This window comes from Lampris incognitus, chromosome 15 (assembly GCF_029633865.1).
Source record: "Lampris incognitus isolate fLamInc1 chromosome 15, fLamInc1.hap2, whole genome shotgun sequence".
Classification (NCBI taxonomy): Eukaryota; Metazoa; Chordata; class Actinopteri; order Lampriformes; family Lampridae; genus Lampris; species Lampris incognitus.
The window spans coordinates 6883198-6896689 of record NC_079225.1 but is presented as its reverse complement, the minus strand read 5'-3'; the positions used below and the strand labels follow the sequence as shown (position 1 = coordinate 6896689).

General features: G+C 43.6%; 1 protein-coding gene across 1 annotated transcript in view; it reads right to left on the bottom strand.

Moving 5' to 3' along the window:
- Nucleotides 1–13492, bottom strand: part of ift172 (intraflagellar transport 172) — a 182858-nt gene that overhangs the window by 30616 nt on the left and 138750 nt on the right. Inside the window, exons 33-37 of the mRNA XM_056294524.1 lie at nucleotides 12698–12878; nucleotides 10476–10585; nucleotides 7857–7986; nucleotides 5749–5847; nucleotides 5181–5290 (exon numbers count right to left, since the gene is read on the bottom strand). Coding sequence (XP_056150499.1) covers nucleotides 5181–5290; nucleotides 5749–5847; nucleotides 7857–7986; nucleotides 10476–10585; nucleotides 12698–12878 — 630 coding nt within the window. The remainder of the gene's footprint in view (nucleotides 1–5180; nucleotides 5291–5748; nucleotides 5848–7856; nucleotides 7987–10475; nucleotides 10586–12697; nucleotides 12879–13492) is intronic.

Below are 13492 nucleotides of genomic sequence, written 5' to 3'. Positions count from 1 at the left end.
TTCTTAATCAGGTTGAAACTGTGGCAGATCACCAGGTGGGTTAATTTAAAACAAGTCCAAACCGAATTCCCTGACGTACGGCGGGAACACCTGTGGTGACAATTGTGGACAGTTGAAACACTGTGGAAAATATCAGAGTGCCTTTGCCAGAACTCAGAGGAGGAGGTAACTCTCCCACTGAATCTGTTTCTTGGCGTTCCTGAGGGGTACGTGATAGACAGTCTGGACAGACAGTTAGTAAATCCTAGGCTGGTAATTAACATAGTTCCTAGGACAGTCAAGTGGGAAACAGGAAGTGGGGAGACATTACTCAGAGGTTTTCACATTAGATTTGAGTAACAGCAGAAAATACAAAACTGGTATCACAGCAGAGAAGATCATAGTGTTGATCAGGACATGGGAATCAGACGAAGAGCCAGAAATCCAAGATCACTAGTGAGTAGCGCAAGACAGGGCTGCATGGGAGCAAATGAAAGCAAAATGCTAAAAGAGGCGAGGGACACAGTAAGGCTCACCCTGAAGGAGGTGATAATAAAGCATCACCCGGAAGGTAAAAAACTAATTGAGAAACGCATGACAAAATGGAACAAGCCACAAAAGGGCACCTTTGATCTTGCCTGCTGTGAGGAGGTGGAAGCTAGCATCAAATACTATAAAGGCCAAGATACCAGTGATAAGCATGAAGGAAAAAGGGCAAAGGAAAGAGAGGTGTTAAGCTGGTTTTGGAAGGAGGGCGAACAATACAGACAGACATGCAGGGCAATAAGGAGTGTGCTGAACAAAAATCAAGAAAAGAAGGAAATAAAGTCAGGGCTTAAGCCAGAACCAGAGTGGTTGGGACCCATGCCGGACCCTCCACCAAATAGAGACTCCACAAAGAGGGATGTACCCTAGTGTAAACTGAGACACAAGCGTACAAAACGAGAGTGAAGATAAGATAGAGATAAATGGGCAAATTGAACTTGAACCAGTAAGAGGGAAGGTTAATCAGAATCAGAATCAGAATACTTTATATTCATCCCCGAGGAGAAATTGGGTTCTATCACAGACACTCACGCTCTAATAACTAAAAACTAACAAGATCCTAGATAAGAAAATAGAAACAAATAGAAATGTGAAAAACAGAAACAAATAGAAATAAAAGATAAAATAAGAAATAGAAATAAGAACAAAATATATCAACAATCATGGTGCATATAACACCCTATCTATACTGCACTACCGCAGCACACAGGAGGTAATGTCACCAATGCTCTCAACACAAGCACGAGACCAACCCACCATACCAGTAGTGATCAACCAACAGGAACATCAGTTTATGGTGCATATGGGGGCAACATATTCATGCATTGTGGAAAAAAGGTTGTAACCTTCGCCTCTCCAGTTCTTCTGTTAAGACTGTTGGCTTCTCTGGGAAAACGCAAGTAATACCAATGACGCAACCAATTCCAATGCTGATTCAGGAAAACCTGTTGTGGCACCCCTACTCTATTCAGATCAAACACCAGTCAATTTGCTGGGAAGACACCTAGTATTGTGCTCACTAAAAGCTAACATCATGTGTACACAAGATGGTCTCTATGTGAATTTTCGTGAAGGTCCATGGGATAGCATGATGCCTGTGTTGTCATCGCAAGAAGACACCAAAGTAATACAACCAAGGGCATACAGTTTGCCAATGACACCTCAAGAATCAATGTTGAAACAACAATGGAAGTCATGGGAACTGTGGGTGCATGCTCAGTTGGGTAATGTCACAGAGCCCCAACTGCCACTACACTGCACCCTAATGTTTGTTGAACATTAAGCATTTACGGACTATGATGAACCTGGGATGAACTGATAAATGGGCATCAGTGTCAGATCACAAGCCAAGACATTTACACTGGTCCACAGGGCACAGCATCCGCAGTAACTCTGCCCCCTCTCGTGCAGCAATGGTTCCAAGTTGGGAATTCCACTCCACTTTTGATAGCAGAGGGATATGAATCACATGAGTTAGGACCCATGGTAGGGGAAGCCTTGCAGGTTCAGGAATGGATACCAACAGAGAACAAACTTGTTCATCTCTCTCCCTACAAGCAGCTCACTAGAATATCAATCAAAGCATATGATCAGGGTTTGGCAGGACAAGTTCGAGTTGAGGAGAGAACACCAACACTGATGCTTCTCACAGCAGATCAGGAAATCTTACTCCAACAGGTACCAGAGGTAGTATGGTCCAAACACAAAACTGACGTAGGATGAATTAAGTCAGCACAGCCAGTTTGAATAACACTGAATCAGGGAATTGATCTCCTATACCAAATAACCCCTCCTGCGGCAGGCAATAAAAGGGATCAGACCCACCACTGAAGGCCTAGTGCAAACACGAGTGTCGGTAAAAACTAGCAGGCCGTGTAATACACCAATTTTTCCAATCAAAAAAACCACACTCCAATGACTACAGGCTGGTATATGATTTGAGAGCTGTGAACGCCGTCATTAACACAGAAACACAAATTGTACCAGACCCGCATATATTGCTTTCCAACATTCCCCCGGGGACCCGTTGGTACATGGTAATTGATTTATGCTCAGCTTTTTTCAGTGTACCTCTACACCCAGATTCACAATACATGTTTGCTGTCACCTATCAAGGTCAACAATATAGTACGTATACCAGAATGCCACAGGGTCACTGTGAGAGTCCATCAGTATTCAACAGGGTGCCGAAACAGGATTAGCAGCATCTGGACATAGAAAGCCCTCTGATTCAATATGTGGATGATCTGCTGATGTGTAGTCCCACAAAAGAGCAGCGTGAGGCAGCTCTAACAACCGGGGCACACAAAGTTAGCAAAAACAAATTGCAGTTCTGCCAACAGGAAGTATCTAGGCAGACAGTTGTGTGGGGATATGAGGTGAAATGCACCGTCACACATTGAATCTATCATCAAAGCCCCTAAACCACAAACAGTGGGACAGATGCTCTCCTTTCTGGGTATAGCAGGGTATAGCGGACCAGGAATCTGTGACTCCGCACTCAAAACATCACCGTTATGTGCACTAATCAAGGCAGCAGGCCAAGCTAGGTTAAGAGGAGAGGCGACGATTATCAAGCAGCAGTATGGTTTCATGCCACGAAAGAGCACCACAGATGTGATGTTTGCTTTGAGAATGTTGATTGAGAAGTATAGAGAAGGCCAGAAAGAGTTGCATTATGTCTTCGTAGATTTAGAGAAAGCATATGACAGGGTGCTGAGAGAGGAGGTGTGGTATTGTATGAGGAAGTCGGGAGTTGCAGAGAAGTATGTAGGAGTGGTGCGGGATATGTATGAGGGCAGTGTGACAATGGTGAGGTGTGCGGTTGGAATGACAGATGGGTTCAAGGTGGAGGGGGGATTACATCAAGGATCGGCTCTGAGCCCTTTCTTGTTTGCAATGGTGATGGACAGGTTGACGGACAAGATCAGGCAGGAGTCTCCATGGACAATGATGTTCGCGGATGACATTGTGATCTGTAGCAAGAGTAGGGTGCAGGTTGAGGAGAGCCTGGAGAGGTGGAGGTATGCACTGGAGACAAGAGGAATGAAAGTCAGTTGGAGCAAGATGGAATACCTATGCGTGAATGAGAGGGAGGACAGTGGGATGGTCAGGATGCAAGGAGTGGTGGTGACGAAGGCATATGAGTTTAAATACTTCGGGTCAACTGTCCAAAGTAATGGGGAGTGCAGAAGAGAGGTGAAGAAGAGAGTGTAGGCAGGGTGGAGTGGGTGGAGAAGAGCGTCGGGAGTGATTTGCAACAGAAGGGTACCAGCAAGAGTTAAAGGGAAGGTTTACAAGATGGTTGTGAGACCAGCTATGTTGTATGGTTGCGAGACAGTGGCACTGATGAAAAGACAGGAGGCAGAGCTGGAGGTGGCAGAGTTGAAGATACTAAGATTTTCACTGGGAGTGATGAAGAAGGACAGGATTAGGAATGATTATATTAGAGGGACCGCTCCAGTTGGACAGTTTGGAGACAAAGCAAGACATGTGTGGAGGAGAGATGCTAGGTATATTGGGAGAAGGATGCTGAATATGGAGCTACCAGGGAAGAGGAGAAGAGGAAGGCCAAAGAGGAGGTTTATGGATGTGGTGAGGGAGAAGATGCAGGTGGCTGGTGTGAGAGAGGAAGACGCAGAAGACAGGAAGAAATGGAAACGGATGATCCGCTGTGACGACCCCTAATGGGAGCAGCCGAAAGTAGTATTAGTAGTAGTAGTAGTTTGTATGTACTTTGGTATATCCTATGTAAATAAGTATATTGCTTGTATGGACCTTGGTCTATCCTATGTAAATAAGTATATTGCTTGTATGGAGCTTGGTATATCCTATGTAAATAAGTATATTGCTTGTATGGACCTTGGTATATCCTATGTTAATAAGTATATTGCTTGTATGGACCTTGGTATATCCTGTGTAAATAAGTATATTGTTTGTATGGACCTTTGTATATCCTGTGTAAATAAGTATATTGCTTGTATGGACCTTGGTATATCCTGTGTAAATAAGTATATTGCTTGTATGGACTTTGGTATATCCTATGTAAATAAGTATATTGCTTGTATGGACCTTGGTATATCCTATGTAAATAAGTATATTGCTTGTATGGACCTTGGTATAAATAAGTATATTGCTTGTATGGACCTTGGTATATCCTATGTTAATAAGTATATTGCTTGTATGGACCTTGGTATATCCTGTGTAAATAAGTATATTGCTTGTATGGACCTTGGTATATCCTGTGTAAATAAGTATATTGTTTGTTTGGACCTTGGTATAACTCAATAAAAAAAAAGAAAAATCAAAGTGCAAGAACAGCATACATGTGAACAGTCACTTCAGACTTCAAATGTACTTTGTTGGACAGTGTGTGCACTGTACTTTGTTGGACAGTGTTGGAATTGTCTGAACAATAGTAAGATGACATATGCAGTGGTATTGTAAACAGTAAAGTTGTGCAAATGGCCGATAGTGCAGTCAGTGACAGCAACTATAATGAAACAGGTATCATCTTAAGCAGTAAACACTGAATTTGTGTAAATAGACTGTGCAGGTTGTAACAGTAGCCTAAATGAAAAGCTCATGTGCATTTTTTGATAGTGAAGGGCAGTCTGTGGTTGGGTCTATGTAGTGTTTTTATTGGGTGTAAGAACCTTGGATCCAGCTCCTTAGCCACTCTCTTAGCTTTGTTCCATTCTTCCCCCTCAATAAAAACATCGATGGCCTCCTTGATTAAGTCCATGTTCAGGTAGAGCTCAGCAGCCTGCTCCATAGGAGGACAAAGAAAAAGGAGGGGAAGCTATAGAAAAGGTGAATAAACACACATTCCATATCTGCAAGATCCCAAAGGCAACAAGGAATGGGCATTGGCCTTTCTCTGGATATCAATGTCAACAAGACAGTGCATCACACCCACCAGTAGAGCTAACTTGGCTTTCTACTGGGACCTCTGCTACAACACATCTTCTACACTCCAGACCTTCCAGATTTCTTAAAAGGATCCCTTTTGACCTAAATACCAGCAGCTTTTCAACACAATTACTGTGAATTAAAATCTTTGCTTTTAATCCGAGAAGCACTTATTCACAGAATTGTCCTTCATTTTGTGATGACAGCAATGTTTCTTTTTGAAAAACTTCATTCATATTTCCAAACAGCCCTCTGAATACTACAGGCAGAGGTCCTCTGAAGGTATTTTTGCACTTGCGTGTGTACACTTACAGCACTGTACTTCCTGAGCTCTGTGAGTCGCGGCCCAACTATCTGGACCACCTCCACTGCACGCTCTCCACTGAGGAACTTGATAGATAGCTCTGCTGCCTGGAAACACAACATCATACCCACAAGACATCATGTGAAATACAACAACTACAGGACATTACAGAGTCCACACAGCAGTCTGGATTAAAGGTGATGTGCAGAGTTTTTGGCCACTAGTAGCAGTGTTACTGAGCAAGACGGGTCCCTGAACAAACATTAAAACACTAATATCAAGAGAGCTGCTATGCTGAAATAATGAAAACGTTATTGTCCTCCGAGTACAAAAAGTAAGATTTTACAAGCATTTTGAAGGTGATAACTTTTGTCAAGCTAGTCAACTTACTCTACAGCTGCGTAAGTGACACTATGAATGTGCACAAACCCGTGTTTGATTACATGAAAAACTCCACAGCTCAGCTTTAAATGAGCTTTGTGCAAAATAATGAAGAAAAAACAAAACAAAACACTGATAGTTAAAAAAAAAGAGCCAAGGGTTCTGAAAAAGAGAACCAAGGACAGACTCCAGAATCAAGCACAGAGTCTGATTACTGGGTACTGTCAAGCTGGTCTTGTGAACCAGACAATTTTGCAGTTTAATCACAGCACAACCCATGCAGCCCTCTTGCCAAACATCTGTCAACCTGTGGTCCATACACTTGGTTTAAAAAGTCACAAAATTCAGGGCACTATTTGAACACATAGACCTCTTCTCTGCAAGAAGGTGGACCAGTCCTGAGCACAGAACGAGACCATTCTCCTGGCATTAACATGTCCATGGTTTTGCTTGGAATGGTTCCAAACCATGCTCATCATGGATTTTTGGCACCATTTGATACTTGAGCTCAGTGTGACCAGATCCTGGCCGTGGAGGGCTTAATGACATCAGTATTCAGTGACTGGTTTCACAGTCACGTCACATGCAGTGACACCACATCTGATGTTGTTAATATGCTACGGCACCAATACTGAATCCTGCTCTGATCCTCCAGCCCGTACAGCAAGAGCAACAAGCAGTTTCAATCAGAAACAAAACACAAGTGTATGAATACATGTAACGGTCAGAGGAAGAAACACTTGTGATGATCGACATCGAGTCTGACAGGAGCAACTTGTGAAAGTAGTTTTGCTTTGGAGACTTCCCGGTCCTGATTTCAGCTCCACAGCTGATGGAAACACAAATGTGACCACAAGCCGGGCTCCTTGCCAACACGGTACAGCACGCAGTGACCTGAGTACAGCCTCAGCATGATGATGAACAAAGACTACAGAATATCTTCTGACAGGATAATAACAACATGTCTGACCTACAGAGGACTGGTGGCAGATGGTGAGCAGTTTGTAAGCTCTTGCCCAGCTTTTAGATATGTTCAGAACATGTGGCTTTCAGATTATTTCTTATGAATGGAGAAAGCGGGCTGTAAGTTGTTTCTTTCTGTGCATTTAAGACTTCTAATGCAACTGTATAATACTATGATAGCACCAACACATTAACACTATCATCAGTGTGAGCAAATAGGTCTCTGTGGAACATACGTATTTCTGGACTTTATTAACATTGTCCAAAGAGGGAATCCACAAAAAACAAAAACAATAAATAAAAATCATCAACTATCAAATCAGGCCTGGCTTCAGAGTTACTCTCCTGGGGCCACATGTATCAATCGTTACTATGGGCAAATTTGTGTGTACACGCGCATGGAATTTTTTAGCCCTCTAGTTGTCTGACAGTCAGCAGCAAAGTGCAGCAAAGCATGATGGTTATTTGTAATTCCTTCCTCCTAACAGCTGTTGTCTACCTCTTGCAACGAGCAATCACCCAGGCCTGCAAAGACATCAGTGTTAGCCAATCGCTGTCTTAATTCAGGGGTTACCCAGGTTCGACACTGGTCTCTTGAGAAAAACTTCAGGGCTAAAAAATCCCATGGGTGTGTATGCACAAATATGCCCATAGTAACGACTGATACATGAGGCCCCTGCAGAGCCACTAGTTCAGTGGGACATGGCAGATGTAGTGTATGATGTGCTGCTGGGTGGCGTGGCTGTGCTTGTGTGTCAGGAAAGGTTTTTACCTTCATCCAGCACTTCTCCATCAGGGCTGTGTTAGAGCTGTCTCTGACCTTCAGGTAGCTTTCCACAGCCCGCGAGTACTCTCCAGACTGCTCCCAGTCCTTGGCTTGATCCACCATGCCCTCGACACCTCTTACACACACACAGATATACAATGCCCACCAGTACAGACGAATAGGACAACACACGTTGAGCAGTTAGACGTGGAGGTTTTGTAAAAGCTGATGGTACTGAAATATAATGAGACATCAGCAACACACCAGCCTTTGTCCGGTACAACGCACACACAGCAAGACAAGAAGGCAACATGTACTAGTCCGCTGAACATGTGGTTAAGGTTGCAGATGCACACAAGTGGGATCCTGCATGACAGTCTAAATGGAAACCTGTGCAGGAGTAAGTTACACTTTTATCTCTTTTAGCATTTTTTTTCTCCTTTTCACTTTCCTCTTTTCCAGAGTCAACCTTTCATGTTCTCCCCAGAAGTCATCAGCAGGGAGAAGCAATGAGAGGACCCAGGCTGCATGCTGGGAGTTTGCTGGCTAGTGAGCCAGTCTGGACGGAGGATTCATTTAGGATAAAGAAGTTGCATGTGTTATAGAGCACTAAGTGACTGTGTGCAGATTATACTGGCAGGCTGAGCAAAAGCTGTCAGCTGTCATGACTCGTTTACTCGCTGGTTTTGGGGAAATAGCCCAAGGATTACTGAGACCTGCGGAGACGCTGGTAAACAAAAACCAAGAAAAACCATAAAACCGGTCTGACGTAAACCATGGGCCAACTTTATAAAGATTCTCCTACACCATTTTTTACAACAATCCCAGCACAAGTCATAATTAATGCAACTGACAGTGGTGAAAAGAAGTGGCTGGCGAGTCTGTAGCCCTCCCCGGATCAGCAGAGGGGGTGGAGCAGCGACCGGAACAGCTCGGGAGACTGGGGGAATTGGCCAAGTACAATTGGGGAGAAAATCCCCCCAAAAAGGAAAAAACCCCGCAATTGTTTCTGCATTTCTGGAGTGGTAGTGACACCAAGTTTCTTTCTCGCCACCAAGGGACTATCATGACGTCATTTGGCAGAGAGGAGTTTACAGACAACGATACAGAGACATACGTGCAATGCATTCTGGTATATGCGGTCACTGTGGGAAAGACTGTATGAAAAGGAGAACGCCAGTTCTCTGTCAATATAGATTTTATTTCTTCAATCCACATTACTCATCACTGCTGACTGCGCCTCCACAAACTCATCGGTGAAATGTTCCTTTAAGAGGGGAGGTTAAATGCCTCTGTAGTCTAACTACTGGGTTAAGACTGCCCCCTTTAACCACTCACCCTCTTCTGCATACACTCTCAGTGTAACTGCAATGTTAGTCCTGACTCCAGATCAGTTACATACAGACTGGACCTACATATGATCCATAACAGGCAACTAAAATGCAGTGCCAGTTACTGTAGTCTCTAAAATTGGCCAGTACGACACAAACTGACAAAACACAACCTTTAGAGATACTTTATCGTTGAAACATTTCCTAAATAATTAATTTTAATTGCAAATAATCACATATTAGAAGTACACCGCCATATCAGAGCAAGTGGTATGTTTTAATGAATGGCTTATGAGGCAATGATGACATCATAAGAGGGTGCTGCCATCCACAGAGCACAAGAAGGACAACTAAAGCACTAATCCATCCCCACTCACAAATAGGGAAAATGCCTACACACACCACCTACCACCATACTATTACTTACTGCCATGCCATTATACCTGCAACCACACTACCTACTACCATACTATTACTTACTGCCATGTCATTATACCTGCAACCAGACTACCTACTACCATACTATTACTTACTGCCATGCCATTATACCTGCAACCACACTACCTACTACCATACTATTACTTACTGCCATGTCATTATACCTGCAACCGCACTACCTACTACCATACTATTACTTACTGCCATGCCATTATACCTGCAACCACACTACCTACTACCATACTATTACTTACTGCCATGCCATTATACCTGCAACCACACTACCTACTACCATACTATTAGTTACTGCCATGTCATTATACCTGCAACCACACTACCTACTTCCATACTATTACTTACTACCATGCCATTATACCTGCAACCACACTACCTACTTCCATACTATTAGTTACTGCCATGTCATTATACCTGCAACCACACTACCTACTTCCATACTATTACTTACTGCCATGTCATTATACCTGCAACCACACTACCTACTACCATACTATTACTTACTGCCATGTCATTATACCTGCAACCACACTACCTACTACCATACTATTACTTACTGCCATGCCATTATACCTGCAACCACACTACCTACTACCATACTATTACTTACTGCCATGTCATTATACCCTGTCATGTTGTATTTTTACCTAGTTTTTATGTTTTTTGAAGAGGGACATAATAGAATTTAGGAGAAGTCAGTGAACATTTGTAGAAATGGAGCCAATTGTGACATGTTTGAATTTCTTCTTGGCATTTCAGCTTGCCTCCTCTTCCCTTCACCTGTACCCCAGCCGCTGCCCTATCTCCCCCTCTCTTATAACTCCTCCTTTCCTCATCTCACCGTGTGCTCCTCTTGGCAGTCTCCTTCTCGTACTCCTCTTGGAGGATGGAGAGCTTGTTGGGTAGGTACTCCTTACAAATGTGCATGGCATCGCTCCACATATCTGCATCCTGAGACATGCAGAGACACAACATGAGAGACACAACATCAACCAACAGAAAAACAAAAACTGTCAGTCTCCATTCTGATTCTGTAAAGTGGCTTATCAAGTCCATGTTTTCTATGTAAAACAGGAAGTAAGAACATATGGGCACTGTTACACTCAATTCTGTTCAATGGCCAATTATTTATTTATTTTTTTAGTTCAAGGGGCAATTCTTTTCCTTTGTTCAACGGGCAATTCAAGGTGCCTCATCAAACCTAAGTGTATGTAATCCCAAATACACATGCAGTTAACACTAAATCCTGATAACATACACATTCAAACATATTACAATACTACAAGTGGTATGCACAGGAGAATATAACATAAACCCTGCACGTATAACAGTTTGCAACACACTATAATAGTGCAGAGAGGAAGAACAGAGGGAACAGAAAAGAGAAAAAGTTAGAAAGTAGGACGGAGGACCATCTATTCCCTGCCTCTCAAACTGAGAGATCAACCCTGTGAAACAGATTCTTTCTTGACAGCCAAACTCAAGTCCTGTGTGAAGTAATAACATCCTGCAGAACATCATAAGCCTGGGTTTGTTTCAGTCTTTACTGCTGGCTTCAGCCACTCCGTCCTGCAACCTGTGAGACGACGTCCACCCTCAGCAAGTTTCTTCCTAACAGTCCACCAGGTGCTGGTATCTCTCTCAGGTCCCTCTTGGTATCTTGCTTTATAGGACAAAGCCCTGTTATCCCCTCCAGACTACTGGTTGTCTGAGATTTATTGTTCAAAGCACTGAAACTAGTGACATTCTCTCCACAGTTCATACTAAGTAAGGAGCGCTTCATTTCTAGAGCTCCTTTCTAAACACCCATCCATCCATCCATCCATTATCTGAACCGCTTATCCTGCTCTCAGGGTGGCGGGGATGCTGGAGCCTATCCCAGAAGTCACTGGGCGGCAGGCAGGGGGACACCCCGGACAGGCCGCCAGTCCATCACAGGGCCCACACACACACACACACACCCATTCATTCCTAGGGACAATTTAGTACGGCCGATTCACCTGGCCTACATATGTCTTTGGACTGTGGTTGGAAACCGGAGCCCCTGGAGGAAACCCCTGCCCTTTCTAAACAATGGGACAATAAAAATTAATCATAAAAACATAACATCAAGTATAGGGCATAAAAACACAAAACACACACAAGGACATAAGAACAACGTTACAGCAGCAGGAGAACACAAAGAGTCATTGTGTTATTAAGAGTACTCATCAAATCGGTCAAAACATTATAAAAACATAGAAACAACAGACCCTATGAGAAGCAAGGCAGTGAAATGGGTTTTTGCAGACCGGGTTAAGATATGATAAAGCCTACTTAACACTGCCACAGGGCTGTCCCCTAATGGCAGTCCATCTAATGTCACTACAGTTCAGTCACAATTCATTACAACGTTTGCCTTTTACATACGCACTTTTCACACAGGTGCCAACAACCCTGTTTGAGCAGCGGCCACATCCACCGTGATAAGACCCTGCCACTCAAACTTTGATTGACAGGCGAAGAGAAAATACATCACATGGCTTCACCTGGTGTGTTAACATCTGTTAGCTGGTGTTTTTCAAAACAGGGCAGCTATTAAACCATATGAAGATGAGCCAGATCCGACCTAGAATACCAGCCCGACGTTGATCCGCCTCCAGCTCCTCAGTAGAAGAACACAGTAGAATACACTTTGTCACTCGTACACAATGAAATTCACTCTCTGCATGTAACCATCCTGTTGTGTAGGAGCAGGGGGCACCTGCAGCACCCGGGGACCAACTCCACTTCTTCTTCCCATTGCCTCGCTCAGGGGCACAGGCAGGAGTATTGACCATAACATGCATGTCTTTTTGATGGTGGGAGGAAACCGGAGCACCTGGAAGAAACCCACACAGAAAGGACCTGGGACAGCCTGGAGTTTGAGCCCAGGACCTTCTTGCTGTGAGGCAACAGTGCTAACCACTGGGCCACCGTGCCGCCCTAATGAATGGTAAATTGGCCTAACTTGTGAGTTCAACCAATGAGTTTGGAGATGTAAGGGTTAGCATTAAAGTACATGGCAGCCATCTTGACTCTTACCTTGTAGTATTTAACTGCCAGTTCTGGTCTCTGAGCACGGAGAAGCAACGCTTCAGCTTTCTGGAAGTCCTTTTGTTCAAAGCAAAACTTGGCCTGCCCCACCAGAACCTCACACATACTGCCTGGGTCATGGCATTCTGCCACCCGCTGGGCACTGGCCCAATCCTGGTTGTGGACAAACCTAGAAAAATGGACAATGTGTACATTGAAAACAGACACTCATACATCATACACAAAGACTTTTGTTCGATTCTAAAACATTCAGCGATCACAGTATAAACACAACTGCTTGCTGCCAATGTCAACAAATAAACTTTTAAAAATCACGAATACACAAATAAATGGAAAATATACTGGACACATCAAACTGAGTATTGAGTCTTTCATTTAAAGGGTCTGGCAATGAAGTTTAGCAGCAGGTTAAGGTACAAAGTGCAAACCTCACGTCAGATTGCTTGGAGTGCATGATTTCTAATGTAATGTAATGCTGCGTTCTAGCAGCCCGGACTGTATCGTTATGTTCTAAAGTAAAGCTGCCTTCTAATGTAATGTAATGCTGCGTTCCAGCAGCCCGGACTGTATCGTTATGTTCTAAAGTAAAGCTGCCTTCTAATGTAATGTAATGCTGCGTTCCAGCAGCACAGACTGTATCGTTATGTTCTAAAGTAAAGCTGCCTTCCAATGTAATGTCATGCTGCGTTCCAGCAGCCCAGACTGTATCGTTATGTTCTAAAGTAAAGCTGCCTTCTAATGTAATGTCATGCTGCGTTCCAGCAGCCCGGACTGTATCGTTAT